We start from the raw sequence: 18,065 nt of genomic DNA, 5'->3' as shown, positions 1-18,065 counted from the left end.
GATAGCGGTCCATGTAAAATTGAATCTCACTTCCATAATTCATAGAAAGAGAAATGTCACCTGTTTTTGCAGCTGCTTGAAAGGGCTCCCAGACACTTGTCGAAGAAACAGAAATCGATTTGCGGTAAATGTTTGGACTACAGTTGAGTGATGCATTTAATTTTAATGTGGGTGCCCAAACGTTCCAATGTATCCTTTAATTTGTCATTTAAAATGGATATATTCTTTTGCTATGTCTGCTTGAGTAAATGTCACAAATATTTTTCATTTTTTGTGTAACAGCCAGAAGATTTGAGGGAAATCATAGAAAAAGCCAGGGAAATGGAGCAAAACTTTGGACACTACTTTGACGCAGCGATTGTTAACACGGACCTGGAAAAAGCATATCAGGAGTTAATTCGCCTCCTCAACAAACTGGACACGGAACCTCAGTGGGTCTCATCTTCATGGCTTCGGTGAAAAACAAGTAACAAGACTCCTTTCTGGCAATTTTTCAAAATGATTATTGACTTAAGCGATGGAATGTGGAGTTGGAGGAGGGAGGGTGGCTGTTTGACATTCCAGTTTATGCCAGCAATTGGCAAGAAATACTTGTGTAATTACTATGTGGAAACTATTTATAATGTAAATAGATATTCTTCTGTCATTAGCTATCTTTGAATCGCAATGTACATAATCCTGGCTCCAGAATCTACGGATTTAACCTTTTTAGGGGCGGTGTTTTTTATTTTGTATAGGTACAGCCTGGATATATGAAAGCTCTGTGCTAGTTCTTTTTGTGAGGAAATATGTGGATGACGAGAGTATATTTTTATGGAAAATAGAAATCATTAATTTCAGATTATAGATTTTTTTTACAATAGATTGCTCCCTCCTCCAGAAAAACTTTAGTTTAGAGGGTTGCTCAGATCCAAGACTTGATCATTTGTTTTCAGAGTGTGTGTGAACCTAATTTGTACATTGCTTCTTGTTTTTGGAGAATTTGATGATAGACTGGAATAGAATTATTGAATGTAGCTACTGTACGTAAAGTCAATAATTTGGCACAGTGGACAAAAGCAAGAGTCAAATGTGAATGTTTTAATTTAAAGTAAATGAGAGTTTTGGTAAATCACTTCTCATGAAATCTTGGATTAGTTTTGTTATTTCTGTTTCTCATTTGTGAAAATAATTTTTAAACACTGGAATTTAATGACACTTTCTGGATAAAATTGAAACCTTTAATGTTTTAATTTTGCCTATCTTTATGCAAGCTATTTTTCCAGTATTAAGTAGGTATCGGGGATCCCACTTGATGACTTTCTGTATTAATGTGAGATATTTACTTTATTGATGAATCAGCATTAAGAAGATATCTGGGTTTGATATCTTGCCAAATGAAACGTACAGCTTTCATGCCTTTCGAAGTTAATTTGGCAGATGTTTGGATGTGTCTTGTGTAGATTACGCAGATTTTAACATTAGGAACTATCCATTTTCAGAGGTACGTCCTCAGCTGACGATAATGTCTACACACTAATTATAGAAATTATTTTCAGACACTTGAGCACACGTGGAACAATGTAAAAATGTATTTAATGTATTTGTAGATTTTCAATAAAACATCACTCCAGCCTAATGTGTAATGACTTTAGGAACTTGGTTAGCTGAATTTTTTTTAGTCTCTCGGAATTGTCAGAAAATGCATTGGTGAAAATATATCTATCAAGGACTTGGAGGTTTGATCATTTTAAATGCTGGAAATGTCTATCATTATACTAAGGTTCCCAAATGCCATGAACCTATCTATTTGATTAATTGGGCATTGTTAATGTCTAAAGTTGAATTAATTACCTATTTCAATGTAACTGTCTAGTTGCCAATTAATTTAGGTTGCTTGGTATTACAGAATATTAATCTTGCATTCCTTCTATAAAACATGGGTATAGTTGGCAGAGACCTGTGTGCTGCATTATTCAGTGATCTGAGATTAGCTGTTTCATTTGTATGTAACAAATTTGCACTAAATCCAGAGTACAATTTTGTTTGAGCAAGGCTTGGTTATAGATCCCAAACCCATTCCCAGCAGTTGCCAATGCTTATTGCAGAGTTCTAAGAATAATTTCGGCAACTCTTTCATCTTGTTAACAGGTCTCATTGACCTGTGGAAATGCATGCGACCATCATCAATACGTTCAGCTCAAACTTGAGTGTGAAGACAAGGAACTGGTCCTCCTCAAAGACTTCAATGCTAAAGCAAGAAAAGACACATTCTTCGGGTAAAGTGGCAAGGAAGGAGTGGGGAAACCTAACTTAATTGGCATCATTTTGGGATAAAATGCTTGGAGCACAGACTTGTCAGTACCAACTTTTTTTAAAAAATACTTAAATATTACCAAAAGACAAGAATGTTCTTGCTTTGGCTTGTTAGATGATGATACCTTTGTCTAGGCAAGAGACCTTAAGGAGGTGAGATGGCTTGCACCAGGACTGACACTGACCACAGCCAAATTCCCATTGTTCAGTCTGACCCTAAAACACTAACAGAAATGTTGAAGGTTTTGAGTACCTCAGAAACTTGGCAACTTGCAGCCAACGGTATGTGCGTTGTGTCCACAACCTCTGAATTTCACATTAGTTTGTACCTATTAAGACACTTTTGTCTTTTCTCTCAAAAACCATTGGCACTAGTTTTAGACCAGGAAGTCCAGGAGCTCATTGACCATAAAGACAATTTTGCCTTGGAAATCCTTAAGACCTCATGGGAAAACTAACAGTTAATGTCAAACATTTGGGTGTACAGAGCCCAGGATGTTGAGAAATTAAAATTGAGAGAACCCAGAAAACATGGTTTTTTTGTATTTCTTGGCTCGCTAATAATGAAATTTAGCATTGCCTTCAGTATGTTACAGCATTCGGCTGAGAGAAGGGAGTGTGTTTGAAGATAAAAGTCCTCAAATCCAGCACAGTAATTTACGTTTTTTAAATTGCTTCTCTGCCTTTTGGCTAAGATCAAGTAGTATCAGAAATGCACTTTTTACAGGCAAGTGTTCCATGCCCTTCTGTTCTAAGTCAGAGACTACCCATAGAGACCTCAAAACCACTCATGCTGTGTCTGTAAAATCCTAATTTCACGAAGTGGTTAAGTGAACCAACATCTGTATTCTCACCCAATCAATTTCCCCAGTGCTGAAGATCTAATTAACTCTGCAAATCTGTCCGCAGTCTCCTGAAACACTCAACTATCTTTGAATAATACAGTGTGTTATCATCTCGGCAGAAAAATATTTGAAACATTACTCAAAACTTGCTTGCAAAAGTGTAACATTCCTAATGACTAACTCAAAGGAATCTCTGGCCCATACTACACAAAATGGAGACAGAACATTTAGGATGGCAGTAAAAATTTCAATCTATTTGGCAAGAGCATTCAAAGGTGCAGTATTGAATAGCATAAGTGCATCATGTTGCAAGTGGTAAAGTCTGAGACCCTCATTGGTCACTTTTAGAACTGGAATAAAAGCCATACTTGATCCTGAGGGAGTGCAAAATTATACGGTAAGTACATATTGAACTTTCACAAATCCATTATTTGTCAGCCATCTACTAAGACCTGTGATAATTTCAAAAACTAAGGGTACATCCTTCTGCACATTAAACAATGGGTGGGTGGGTGGGTGGGGGGGGAGCATTTTTTTTAAATAGAATTTAGAAGTTATTTGTTTATCCACTTTTGTCTGAACAAGTTCAGGGTTTTCCTGGAAATCAAATTTGAGGCATTTGTTGGAAGGTCCTGGATCTATCCCTACGAATACCGATGATTATTTGAAAATTTAGTAATCATTATGGAGGTAGAAATAATTATCCAGTCTGATCTCTCATTCCTATCATTTGCTCTGTCGGTCTACAGCCAAATTCCTGTGATTCTGATTACCGTTATGTGGAATGCTAGAGTTAGAAATTGAATGTAACCCCATAAAACCATCCAAACATTTAGTGATTTTTAATCCATTTAATCATGAACAGTTTGAAAGGAATGTATTTCATGAGCAATTTATGAATAATTATATTCCTATGAAGCACTGATAAAAGTGCAATCAAATGTTTTGTTTACATGCAACTTGTGAACACAGTCTCCACCTGACATTTGCAATAAGGATTGCAGATCAACACTTTGCATTAAATATAACATACAAATAGATTATTTAAATGTTAAGCTTGATGCTTCAACAAATTGTAGGCAACTTAGGCCATTTGATATATTAATCAAACAGTAGGTCCTCATCCTTTTCATCTTCAAGTAGATTGGCTGGTGCATTATCATGTTTTAATTTTTGACCTTCCTGTTCCTTTTCTCTCTTTTCCTTCAGCTGCTTTTTCTTTTCCTGGATCTTTTTCAACCTGTCAAGTGAATATTCAACAAATAAGCATTAAAGCCTTTACAGTTGATATTTTCTGAAGTAATCTAGAAACAAAACTAAGTAGTCCAACAGAAAATATTACAATACTTACCTATAGAATTCCTCCCTTTCTCGTTCGTCTAACTCAGTAATGATGTAAGACAAAGTGCGTTCAATCCGAGGAATTATCACTGTGCAAAATGGAACAGAAATTAGTTGTTGAGTGGTAGCATCGTGATTCACATTTCAATACTGTGCATAGCCTCAGATAAGGCTCCATATCCAAGTGCAAGATATACTTCTTGTCATGTTGTAAAAGATAAAATTATACATTTTCCACGTTTATTTCAACAGGTTCCTTCCCCATTCCTAACACATGTCCTTCCCCAGCCAAAGTTAATAGTTTTTCATTGTTTTCTTTCAACTTCACCTCTTTTTAGATTTGATATGCTGTAAATACTCTGCTGTTGAAGGTACTGTATTTGTTCAAGTTTTCAATTTCTTTCTAATATTCAGATTTTCTTGTTGCTGATACAATACTTGTTCTCTATTAAGCAGCAGTTACATTTTAGTCCAATAACCTGTTTGCAAGCTACATTATCTATTTGGAAAAGTGAGTTAAAATTCAGTACAAGGAACAAGGTCAGGAGGAATTAGAGGTTGGGATAACTGATCATCTAACCATCTTGTGGATAAAAATTTGAACCCAGAATACACAGATCACCTAATTTTCCTGAAAAGATTGGCCAATTTTGACAAAAGTTGTTTTCTCGAAAGGATGTGTAAGGCAAGAGGCAGACCTTCAAAGGTGAAATTTTGAGAGTGCAGAGTTTGTATGTTCCTGTGAGGATTAAAGGCAAATTAAACAGGAATAGGGAGCCTTGCTTTAAGGGATATTGGGGATCAGGTTTGGAAGGAGAGTTGAATAGCAGGTATAGGCAATGCAGAGCAAATGAGGTACTCAGAGTATAAAAATAATGTTGGAGACGAGTTTTCTTTGGCAGACAATGTGAAGGAAAATCTGAAGGATTTCTACAGGCATATTAAGAGGAAAAGGATAATAACGGACAAAATTGGTCCTTTTGAAGATCAGAGTGGTTGGCTATGTAAGGAGCCAAAAGAGATCTTGGGTTTTTTTTTGGATCAATATTTACTCAGGAAACTGGCACAGAGTTATGGGAAGTAAGGAAAACAAGCAGTGAGGTCTACATAGATTAAAGAGGAGTGGTGCTTGCTGTCTTAATGTAAATAAAGGTGGATAAATCCCTAGGGCCTGATGAGATATTCCTCAGACCTTGAGGGAGACCAGTGTAGAAATTGCAGGAACTCTGGTAGAAACATTTAAAGTGTCTTTAGCCATGAGTGTGGTGTTGGAAGATAGGAGAGTAGTTCACATTGTTCCATTGTTTAAAAAGGGCTTTGAGAGTAATCCTGGAAATTATAGGCTGGTGAGTCTGACGTCAGTAGTAGGTAAATTGTTGGAAGGTGTTCTAAGAGTTGGATATATAATCATTTGGATTGCCAGAAATTGATTAGAGATAGTCAACATGGCTTTGTGTGTGGTAGGTCGTATTTAACCAATCTTGTAGCGTTTTTCAAGGAGGTTACCAGGAAAGTTGACAAAGTAAAGGCTGTGGATGTTGTCCACAAAGGTTTTGACAAGGTCTCATATAGGAGGTTAGTCAGAAAGGTTCAGTCGCTAGGTGTTCATGGAGAGGTAGTCAACTGGATTTTACAATGGCGAGATGGGAGAAGCCAGAGAATGGTAGTGGATGATTGGTTCTCTGACTGTAGGTCTGTGACTAGTGGTGTGCCTCAGGAATCGGTGCTGGGGCCATTGCTATTTGTCATCTACGTATATCAATGATCTGGGTGATTAAGTAGATCAGCAAATCTGCAGATGACACAAAGATTGAAGGTGTTGTGGACAGTGAAGAAGTCTTTCAAAGCTTGCAAAGGGATCTGGAATTTAATGCAGTTTAGTGTGAGGAATTGCATTTTGAAAGGACAAACCAAGGATATACACAGTAAATGGTAGGGCACTGAGGAGTGCAGTAGAACAGAGGGATCTGGGAATACAGATGGATAATTCACTGATCACAGATAGGGTATTAAAGAGAGCTTTTGGCACATTGACCTTCATGAATCAAAGTATTGAGAACAGGAGTTGGGATGTTGTGGTGAAGTACAAGACATTGGTGAGGCCAAATTTGGAGGGTTTTGTGCAATTTTGGTTACCAAACTACTGGAAAACATCAATAAGATTGAAAGAGTGCAGAGAAGATTTACTAAGATGTTACCTGGACTAGGACTTTATTCCCCAGAGCATAGAAGAATGGGGAAGAGGGAGGAAAGAGAGTTTGATAAGAGATATTTTAAATATTTGGGGGTCTAGACAGAGTAAATGTAGATAGGCGTTTTCCACTGAGGGTAGGCAAGATACAAACCAGAGGACGTGGGTTAAGAGTGATATGGGGAAAAGTCTTCTCACAAATTGATGGGAGTGTGGAATGAGTTTACAGCTGAAGTGGTGAATGTGGGCTCAATTTTAATTTTTAAGAATTTGGACAGGTACATGGATTAGAGGGGTACGGTTGGGGTGCAGATCAGTGGGACAGGGAGAATAATAGTTTGGCACAGACTAGAAGGGCATGTTTCTGTGATGTACTATTCTATGGTTCTCAGGAAAATGAGTTTCATACTTGTAGAATACCAACTTTAAATTTTTTATAATTCTGGTGGATAATGGGGAGTCTAACCCTTTTGGAGAACCAGAATATTTGTCCTGTGATGATTTTATTCCACTAATTTCAGCACAAACCTCCTTTCCAAACTTGATCACTAAACCTTGAAAGAGCAAGGTCCAAAAATTCAATATTCTCTTAGTCACCCTTTTTTTACCGTAGCTGATGTTTTACATTGGTTCCACAAGGCTTATATCAATACTCCCCTTATGGTAATCAAAGGTGAGCTTAAAGGAAACTTTTGGAAGCTCCTAATTTAAACAGTTACTTAGAATTTTACGCTGTCCTTCTAAAGCTCTGTGATATGACTAATACAACTTAGTACCAAAGTACAAAATAAGTCCTGTCCACTCTTGTCTTGATCATCCAACCTCTATTAAACCTTTAAAAGTGGTATCAGAATCAACACAAGAAGAAATACCATTCATCAATTTTTCAGACGGTCTTAACACAATCAAAATATTTTTGTTCTGCTCGAAGAAATTACTTTTGTATTTTCCAGATCATGGACTCGTTTAATAAACAGGAATGGAGCTACTACAATAAAATTGTTATGGATATGATGTTCATCAATACAATTGTCTGGAATGAGCTGTTCAAAATTAATTGAGAATTACCTGTAGCCAGGTAATCAACTATATCAATGGTGAAAGTTCCCTGCAAGTGATTGATGTACTTCATGAACTGATTAGACAGCTTAGCTCTTGATAGTCAATGTACATTTCATATCATTGCAGTTTGAATGTGTTTCAGTCATGTAATCTTTGGCCATTTCTTGTAACATTATTTGTGTTTCCTTTAATGCCCATCTTAGAGACAAAATAAGAAGCCTGATCAGTTACTCTACACCAGAACAGGTTCAAGCCACAACCACCGACAGGCAACTTTACAGAATAATTATTCCAAAATCTGGCCCTTGAGTAAATATCAACATGATTTATGGAAAGCTATTTTCCTGAAGGAACCATGGATTTTCAATCTCGTACCTGTTTTTGACATTATTTAGCTTGGAACCATTAGCCAGCCAGATTGATTTTTTTTTTAATAAATCGCTCCAGCTGTCTGAGGATTCACCAAATTGAACCTTGCCCTTGTGTGATGGAAATTGAGATTTTTTTTTAAAAAAGGGAGTAGAGGCTTGCTCAGTGGACAGGAAAAATTCAAGAATGTGCAAAGTCTCCTGTGACTCTCTGGTCCATGAAACGAGCACAAAAAAGTCTTACGCAAGTGGCAGACAACATCTCTGAACTTGTCATCCTCGCCTCTGACAGACTGTGCAAAAAAGAAAACATTTCTTGTTGAAGCGAAAAAAAATAAATCCACAAAATCTTGCCATGTCAACCCTGACTGAATTAATTTGTGATTTTTTTTTAAAAAGGGTAACAAAGTTAGTAAACTTGAATTTGGTTCAGTAATGAATTAAAGTTCAGATATTCCAGACATAATGAGATGATTGAAACTCAAGGTCTGTATTCTTTCAACTTTCAGATATGCAAACTGAAAGAGCTATTTACCTATACAATGGTCATGCTTAATCATTTTCTAGGTAAGGTTGGGAAGATTATTAGGGTTAGGATGAAAGCAAATTATCAAATCTCTGCATCTTACAAGCAATAGCAAAAATGTATAACCTACCATGTTCAATTGCATTTACACGTCTATTTGTAATTTTAATCGCTTCATCCAATGTCACAAATGAAGTCTGAAATAAAAAGAGCACAAGTTTAGTTTTTATTTGGTGTATTAAAATCTACACCTGTGTTTCAGGACCGTAGGTCATCAAATCTTTATATAGAACACTACAGGACAGAAACAGGCATTGTTTGCCTAGTCCAAATGACCTGCACCCATTCCATAGCCATCCATACCTTTCCCATTCATGTACCTGTCCAAATTTTTCTTAAATGTAAAAATTGAGCCTCCATTCACCACCAAAGCTGCCAACTCGTTCCACACTCCCACCACTCTCTGTGAAGAAGTTCCCCCTAAATTATTTCCCTTTCACTCTTAACCCATGTCCTCTGGTTTTTATCTCATCTGCCCTCAGTGGAAAAGCCTATCTACATTTACTCTGTCTTCCCCCTCATAATTTTAAATACCTCTATCAAATCCCTCATTCTTCTATACTCCAGGGAATAAAATCTTAATCTGTTTAACCTTTCCCCTGAAACTCAGTTCCTGAGGTCCAGGCAACATACTAACCTTTCTGCACTTTTTTCCATTTTATTGACATCTTTCCTTTAGTTAGGTGACCAAAACTGCACACACACTCACCAATGTCTCAGTCAACTTTACCATAACATCCCAACTCCTCTACTCAATACTTTGATTTATGAAGGCCAATATACCAAAAGCTTTCCTTACAACCCTATATCCACCTGTGATACCACTTTCAGGGAATCATGTATCTGAATTCCCAGGTCCTTCTGCTCTACCACACTCTTCAGTGCCCTACCATTCCTTTGTATGTCCTTTCTTGGATTGTCCTTCCAAAATGCAACACCTCACATTTGTCTGCATTAAATTCCATCAGCCATTTTTCCAGCTGGTCCAGATCCCTCTACAAGCTTTGAAAACCTTCGCTGTCCACAACACCTCAAATTTTAGTGTCATCTGCAAACTTGCCAATCCAATTTACCACATTTATCATCCAGATCATTAATATAGATGATAAACAACAATGGTCCCATGACCAATCCCTGAGGTACACTACTAGTCACAAGCCTTCAGTCTGAGAAGCAATCATTCACCACTACTCTCTGGCTTCTTCTGTCCAGCCACTGTCAAATTCAGTTCACTACTTCACCATGAATACCTAGCATCTGAATCTTCCTGACTAACCTCCCATGTGGGACCTTGTCAAAGGCCTTACTAAAGTCCATGTAGACAACATCCACACCCATTCCTTTGTCAACTTTCCTGGTAACCTCAAAAATCTCAACAAGATTGGTTAAACATGACCTACCACTCACAAAGCCATGTTGACAATCCCTAATCAGTTTCTGGCTAGCCAAAAGATTATATATCCAAACACCTTCCAATAATTTACCTACTACTGACGTCAGGCTCATCGGCCTACAATGTCCAGGGTTACTTTTGGAGCCTTTTAAACTACAGAATGCGAGTAACACTCCAATCCTCTAGCCCTGCGTTGTGGCTAAGGACATTTTAAATATTTCTGCCAGAGCCCCTACAATTTCTACATTAACATCCCTCAAGGTTCGAGGGAATATCTTGTCAGGTCTTGGTTCCATGACCTCACTGCTTTGTTTTCCTTACTTCCCATGACTCTGTGCTTGTTTCCTGACAGAATACTGATGTGAATAAGATCTCCCCAATATCTTTTGGCTCTGTATAAAGCCAACCACTCTGATCTTAAAGGGGTTCAATTTTGTCCCTTACTGTCCTTTTGCTCTTAATATACCAGTGGAAACCTTTAGGAATTTCCTTGACATTGTGTGCCAAAGCAACCTCAGGTCTTCATTTAGCCTTCCTGATTGCTTTGAGGTTCTTCTTGAATTTTTTTAAAAATACGCTTCTACCTAATTTGCTCAATGTTGCCTATACCTGCTATACACCTCTCTTCTTCTGAACCAGATCCCCAATATACCTCAAAATCAAAGTTCCCTATGTCTGCTAACCTTGTCTTTAATTCTACCAGGAACATATAAACTCTACTCTCAAAATTTTACCTTTGAAGGTCTTCCACTTACCTTGCACATCCTTGCCTGAAACAACATCCCAATCCACATATTCTAGATTCTTCTTCATTTCCTCAAAATTGCTTTTCTCCAATTTTGAATCTTAACCTGAGATCTAGACCTATCCTTCTCCATAATTAACTTAAAACTAATGGCATTATGATCACTGGACCCAAAATGTTTCCCTAAAAGGAGATCCAGTATTCCATTCCCTCTAGTTGGTACCTTTATCTACATGACCTTAAACAAGATTTTGATATATTTATGGTGCACTAAAGAATATGGAGTAGTTTTGTTTGTTTTAATTCAAAATGTTATGATACAATATCAGACCCTATTTTTGCTTTTCACTACCTCATACCTGCAATGATGCCAGTTCAACCAGAAGTTCCACTGCTTTGGCATAATTCCTCTTCAATTTAGCCAGCTGTTCTCCACCTCTGGCCAAGCCAGTCAATTCGTAACCTTAAAAGTAAAAGAAAAATCAGCTCACTTAAGTTTTGTAACTGAAATTTTGAAATAACTCATCCCTCCAATTGTTTAACATTTTAGAACCAATTTGTTCCACAAAACATTTTGGCTTCATTGGAATGGGGAGGGGGTAGCTCTGAAAGGAGGGAGAAAAGGGGTGGGGAACAGGAGGAAAGGAGGCAGAGGACAGGGAAAGAGCAAAAGAGAGAGACAGACAGACAAGGGATGGGCCAAACCAAACCAGAGTGCCATGATGGAATATTAGGTGTAAAAATACAAAATGGTGGAGAAGCTCAGCAGGTCAAACAGTTTCCTTTATGGAGCAAAGGCAAAGACACAAAACTGACGTTTCAGGCTTGAGCTCTTCATCAAAGTATGAGAAATGAGTAGGTGGCAAAGGCAGGAGATGATAGGTGGAGAAAGGAGGGAGGCGGAAGAAAAGGCAAGCAGGTTTAATGGAAAGCAGTAAAGTCTACGTTCATGCCATGTGGCTTGAAGGGTGCGGAAAATAAGGTGTTGTTCCTCCAATCTGCAGGTGGTCAGGGATGGACATGTGAACGCAGGAGTGTGACCCAGAATTGAAATGGTTGGCCTCTTGGGGGGGGGGGGGGGGGGGGGAGAAGGGGTCATTGTGTTTGTGAACTGAGTGGAGATGCTGAGCGAAGTGATCTCCCAGTCTGCACCGGTCTCTCCGACGTAGAGAATGCCACAAAGGGTGCAACAAATGAAGTAAATAAGTCCTCTGGATATACAAGTGAAGTGTTGTTTCACATGAAAGGTCTGTTTGAGGCCCTGGGCTGTAGTGAGGGAGGAGGTTTGGGCGCAAGTGTATGTTGTTACTCCAAATTGCTGGTGCCCTTGGTTTGGCAAATATTTTGGTGGCAGAGTGGGGTGTGGAATTAAAATGAATAAAATACAAAAGTCTGCAGACACTAGTAAAACAATGTGGAATTAAAATGATTGGCCACTGAGAGGTCCTCATTATTACAGCAAGCAGAGCAAATGTGCTCAACAAAATGATCTGTCAGTCTGTATCCAGTCTCTCCGATGTAGAGGCCACAACAGAAGCACTGGATGCAGTTGAATAGTGGTGAAGGATGAGGTATTTCCTGTAGTCACGGGTAGATGCTGAGGGAGTGATGAGTGGATAAGGGTGTGGTGAATGGAAAGGAGAGAGATGAAAAGGTGCTTGGTGGCAGAAATCACAGAGAAGAGTATGATGGATGTGGAAGCTAGTGATAGGTGAGGACAAGGAGCAGAAGGAAATAGAAATGTGTACAAGGGCTGGGATGATGGCAGAAGGGAAGACACATTTTTAGTGGACATCTCCGATGTTCTGGAATGGACCACCTCATCTTGGGAGCAGCTGATTTTTGGATCATTCATATTGACTATTTTGTCCCAAGAGGTTTGAAAATTTTGTCAGTGAAGTTATGCTCCTAGTATAACTAAATGATTCTACAAAACCACTAGTCTGTGTTTCTCAAAGTTACAACAATATCTCCCCAGTATCCTTTTGAGGTCCTGTCTTTAGATATTGAAATCAGCAGTACTTTATCTTCCATGGCATTGTTCCCAATTTCCACAACTACCTTAAAACTTGTTGAGTTATTGTCACGAATTCTGAGAGTCAGAATGGACTCAATGGCTGAAATGACCTGCCTCTGTCATGAGAAAATATGGAAATTTTAAGTCTTCCCACCAATACTAGTACACCTCCATTCCCTAAGATTTGGTTGAGTACTGTCTCAAAAGGTTTTCCTGGATTTAAAATTCTATCCCTTTCACAGGGAAATCCCAATCAATATTGGAGATTAAATTCTGATTTTTAAAATACAGGTACACAATCCTTTATCCGGAACCCTTGTTTTGTGCTGCCATATCCAGCCCCTTCCAGTCACACTGGCGTCTCTTTACACCCCCCCCCCCCACCCGATTCGCACTGCCGTCTCTCTCTACTCCTGCCCACCCGATTTGTACTGCCGTCTCTCTCCACCCCCCAACCTAGTCGTGCTGCGCTCTCTCTCTCTCCCCACCCGCCCCCCCCCCGCCCCCCCCCCCCCCCCCCCCCGCTCCACTGTACTAGCACCTGGAAAAAAAATGCCAGTTTTTGGAGCTTTCCGGATTTTAGATGTCCGAATAAAGAATTGTGTACCTATAAATATTGCTCTGACTAATTTTCCCTTCACATCTGCTTCTCCGGTCTCATTGACCATTAGGATAACTTTAGGACACGAAGCCTCCCTCATTTCTGCAGTAATAGTCTCTAATCAAGTTGCCATACCACCTCTAATGTCCCCTGCTGCCATGCCAGAGATTCTTTACCTTTGAACAAGAAGCTGACAGTCCTGCCCTTTCATTCAGGTATCTGGTATCACCATATTCTAAACAACATTCTATTCCTTCCTCTGGGTGGTTTGCATAAAGAGTGAATAATTGTAAACAAAGAAACAATTCCTGCAGTACTCCACTTGTTACCTTCTTCCAGTTTGAAAATCTCTCCTTGTAATTCAAACCCTCAAATCCAAGCAACATCCTGTAAAATCCCTTTTCGTACCCTTTACACACTTCGTACTGGGGCAACCAGAATGCACACAATACTCTCAAATGTTTCCAAACCAGCTTTGTGTAGCTGCAATGTGACTTCCTTACTCATGTACTCAATGCCACAACCAATGAAGGCAAGCATGCCATACACATTCTTCACCACCCTAAAAGTTGCTACGCAAGTATACAAGGTTCAACAGAACTGTATCCCAAAACCCCTCTGCATATCAATGCTGTTAGGAGTTTTGCAATTAACTGTATACTTGCCCATTATATTCCACCCCCCCCCCTCAAAAAAAGTACAACACACCTGTCTGGATTCAATGCCATTTCTCTGCCCACATAGTACTGATGTATATCCTGCTATTTTCTTTCATAGCCTTCAACGTAGTCCAGAACACCACCAATCTGTTTATCACCTCCAAACATACTAACCCATCCAAAAAGGTTCCCAACACTGATTGCTACAGAACACTACTGGTCAGACCTTCAGCCAGAATAAAACACTTCAAACTACTATCACCTATCTTGTATAAGCCAGCCAATTCTGAATGCATACTACAATACACTGTGAATCCTATCTATCTTTACCTTCTGGAATTAGCCTACCATTAAGAACTTTGTCAAATGCCTTATTAAAATCCTTATCGACAACATTCACTGCCCTACCCTCAATCAACAGTTTTTGTCACCTCATCAGAAAAAAAAACTTTAAATACAATAAGACCCGAACTGCTCCTCACAAAGCCATGCTAACACTAATCTGACTATTCCTTTCCAAATTTGCACAAATCCCAGGTACAAAACACCATTAAGCTGCTCCAGTCCTATGTAACCTTGCCTGTGGCTAATGAGGATACAAAGATTTTCAAAGCCCCAGCAATCTCCTCTTTCAATAACCTGGATATATTGCAGGACATTCTGTGCACTTGTACACCTTCAAAAGCATGACTCCTTTCTTCATGTCAAAATGCCCAAACAATTCCATTTCTCCAATTCAGTTTCTCGTACTTTTGTGCATTGCACTACAATCACAGCATCTGCACTCTTTCCTGTTTCAGCTCCATTGCAAAGTTTCTTTGAGGGATACTGACCTTGAAGAAAGTTCCCCCCTCTTCAAAGGGAGTTCTGTAAGTCTCTCTCACGGCTCCCTCTCTGCATTCTCAAGCTGAAATGATCACCCAGACTCACTTCCACAGCCGCATGTCCTTCCCAGCTCCTCAATACCTTGAAGGGCTCATGCCTAAAACTTTGTTTTAACTCCTTGCTTCCTATAGATGCTGTTTGATCTCCAGCACAATCACAACATCTGCAGACTATCCTTTTTAATTATATTGTTCTCACTCCTCTTGCCATCTTCCTTTTTTTTTCTTTGGTGTACGGATGCAAGCTACTCATTTAGTAGTTCGCCCACTTCCTCGGTCTAAAAGCACAAATTCTCTCTCCTTGAGCATTCCTTCCTCAGTTATCCTCTTCTTTTTCATACAAGTATAAAAAAACCTTTGGATTCTCTAATCCTTCTCAACAAGGACACCGATCCCTTTGCATTCCTCATCCCCTGCTTGAGCTGTCTCTCCATCTTTGTATTTCTCAAAGGTCCTGTCTGATTTTTGGCTTCCAATACCTTGCATATGCTTGCTTATATTTTCCAAATATTCCCAACCTCTCACATCATCAAAATGTATCTTGCCTTCTTTCTCTTTACTACAACATGCTGGTCCTTAAACAACTCCCATATGTCAATTGTACATTTCCTTGATAAAAAAAAGCTCTCCCCTCGCTCCAGTCTAATCATCAGATAACTTGTGCTCCCCAATTAAGTACTTTTCCCCACAAGGCCCAAGGTTATCCTTGTTCATAACTATATTAACTTAACCCTTTGGACTCCATGCCCCTTTTTTTTCAGGGACTACCAACAAGTGCATATACTCAGCGTCTCAGTTTTTGGCGACTGGTTTAATACCCAACCACCAGCTGGTGTATACAAGTGTTCGTACTGTTGTTTACCCATGGACCCAATCCCGGGTATATATTATGAAAGTTAGTAACGGCTGGAGTCCAAAGGGTTAAGGAGTTGCAAACACCATTCTCAAAATTCTCTCCCATTAAGCGTGATCACCAGGCCAGGCTCATTTCTCAATACAAGGTCGAGAGCAGTCCCTTCCCAGGTTGCACTATCTAGTGGTTCTCAACCTTTTCTTTCCACTCACACACCCTTTTAAAAAATCCCTATGCCATCGGAGCTCTGATTAGTAAGGGACTGCTTAAAGTAGTATGTGAATAGGAAGGAAAGATTGAGAATCACTGCTCGAGACCCAATTGTTACTGAAATATTTTGCTTGAGAAAAATTGTCTTTGGCCCATTTCCTTTGCATTTATAAAACTGCGCACAACAAGTTAATTAGGTACGATTAAAACAGTGGGTTTCAAACTTTTTCTTTCCACTCAGGCACCACCTTAAACAATCCCTTACTAATCACAAAGCACCTATGGTATAGGGAAGACTTAAAGTGGATGCACACAATAAATTCTGCTCCATCTGGCACTGGAGATGCCCAGTCTATATTTGGGAAATTAAAATCTCCTGCTATAACAACCATAGACTTTACATCTATCCATAATCTGTCTACATATCTTTTCCTCTATTTCTTCATGGTTAGCAAGAGGCCAATTATATAACCTAACAGAATGACTGCACCTTTCTGATATCTACCTATATTGCCTCGATTGTTGAACCCTCCATTGCATTCTCTCCGATTGCAACTGTGATACTCTCTCTGAATAGTACTGCAATCTCTTCACGTCTTTTACCTCCCACTCTAGCCCACGTAAAAAATCAAAACCCAGGAACATGAAGTTGCCAGTATTCCATGATGTTGTAGCCATTGAGACTTTACTGCAAGAGGGATACAATTCCATGATCCAGCCTTTAAGTTCATCTGCTTACCATAATATTCCTTGAAATGAAAAACACATTTAGCACATCAATCTCAATGTATTCATCAACTGGCCACTTCTTGTGCTTCCTTTCAAAAGCTTGCCTTAACATCTGCTATCCCTTCAACTCCTCCGCTTATTGTCCTGCTGCTCTTGTTTCCATCTTTTTGCCACTCTAGTTTAAACCCTCTTGGGTAGCACTAGTGATAGATCTCTCCCTTTCTCTTTTTCTGAACATGGCAGTCACATTGACAGTTTCCACTCTCTGGAACCCTTCTGACTGAAGTTTGCAGGATCTTAAAATTTTCAGCCAATGGGTCTACAATCTCTGTAATCCCTTTAAGATGCCTGGGTGCAATCCATTGAGTCTTGATGACTTGTATGTTTCCCACCCCAAGTTTCGCCAATATTTTATCCTTTGCAATTTGGATTTTTGTATTTAATTTAAAATTTATTTACTACACAGGTCATGGGAAGAATGTTCTAAATTCCTAACAGACAATGAAATTTTTAATTTAAATAAGGTTAATGGTATGAGGGAGGAGTGGGTTTTAAGTGGATTGGGTATAAACTAGCAATGAACAGTGGATGATATTCAAACAGATGACCATACAACTTAGCAAGAGTTTAATCCCAATCAGAAAAAGTAATTATTTGAAAAAGAACACCATCTGTAGTTAACTAAAGAAATGAAGCTTATTTAAATTAAAAATTTAATTGGTTATGGATCAACAGTGTTCATCCTCAAAATGCATTTGGAATTCTATATTTATAGTCACTATTCTCTAAGAATCTAACCACAAGATCTCCTATTAACATTCCCTCAAAAAGATAATGGCACTGCCAGAGCTACTGTAACAGCAGCACTGCTGCTGGTGCGGCCCAGAAGAGCAGAGACAAGGCACTGCTCCAAAGGATTCAATGCCCAGTCCTGATGCCAGTAGCCTCCTACAGGTTTTAAACTGCCTGTTAAAGGAGACAATGGCATTTTTAGTAAAAAATCCTGCCACCGCAAAAGTCCGTGCCAAAGATAGCAGCAGCTAGGAGGGGTTGCAGACTCTGGGAGCAGAACTGGCACAGGACACCAAAAACAGGAAGGACAAGCCATTCCCCCTTCAGAAAGAAATGACCCGACAGGATGGTGACCACAGCAGCGGACCAGTGATGGGCTCAGTGGCTGAAGGGTCTGACAGGGAAGGTGATCATGGCAGCAGATCAGTGAGGTCTCAAAGGGACAAAGGACCAACACAGACTGCAGGAAACTTGCAGTCAGGGAACCTGCACAG

General features: G+C 39.2%; 2 protein-coding genes across 7 annotated transcripts in view; one reads left to right on the top strand and one right to left on the bottom strand.

Annotated features, from left to right (window-relative positions):
• LOC138753737 (protein PALS1-like) overlaps positions 1-8,483 on the top strand; it is an 80,612-nt gene extending 72,129 nt beyond the window's left edge. For 3 of the 6 annotated variants that reach the window (XM_069917090.1, XM_069917091.1, XM_069917092.1), the window contains exon 15: positions 283-1,618. In XM_069917090.1, coding sequence (XP_069773191.1) covers positions 283-459 — 177 coding nt within the window. In that variant the 3' untranslated portion in view covers positions 460-1,618. Of the gene's footprint in view, positions 1-282; positions 1,619-2,130; positions 2,259-7,625; positions 7,751-7,937 lie in introns of those variants that run through there. The other 3 variants (XR_011351398.1, XR_011351397.1, XM_069917093.1) reach the window with 3 other exon arrangements.
• atp6v1d (ATPase H+ transporting V1 subunit D) overlaps positions 3,972-18,065 on the bottom strand; it is a 40,909-nt gene continuing 26,815 nt past the window's right edge. Inside the window, exons 6-9 of the mRNA XM_069917095.1 lie at positions 11,186-11,289; positions 8,759-8,825; positions 4,492-4,570; positions 3,972-4,380 (exon numbers count right to left, since the gene is read on the bottom strand). Of these exons, the coding sequence (XP_069773196.1) occupies positions 4,242-4,380; positions 4,492-4,570; positions 8,759-8,825; positions 11,186-11,289 (389 nt within the window). The 3' untranslated portion in view covers positions 3,972-4,241. The remainder of the gene's footprint in view (positions 4,381-4,491; positions 4,571-8,758; positions 8,826-11,185; positions 11,290-18,065) is intronic.

This window comes from Narcine bancroftii, chromosome 2, assembly GCF_036971445.1.
Source record: "Narcine bancroftii isolate sNarBan1 chromosome 2, sNarBan1.hap1, whole genome shotgun sequence".
NCBI lineage: Eukaryota > Metazoa > Chordata > Chondrichthyes > Torpediniformes > Narcinidae > Narcine > Narcine bancroftii.
This window is presented reverse-complemented; position numbering and strand designations above follow the sequence as displayed.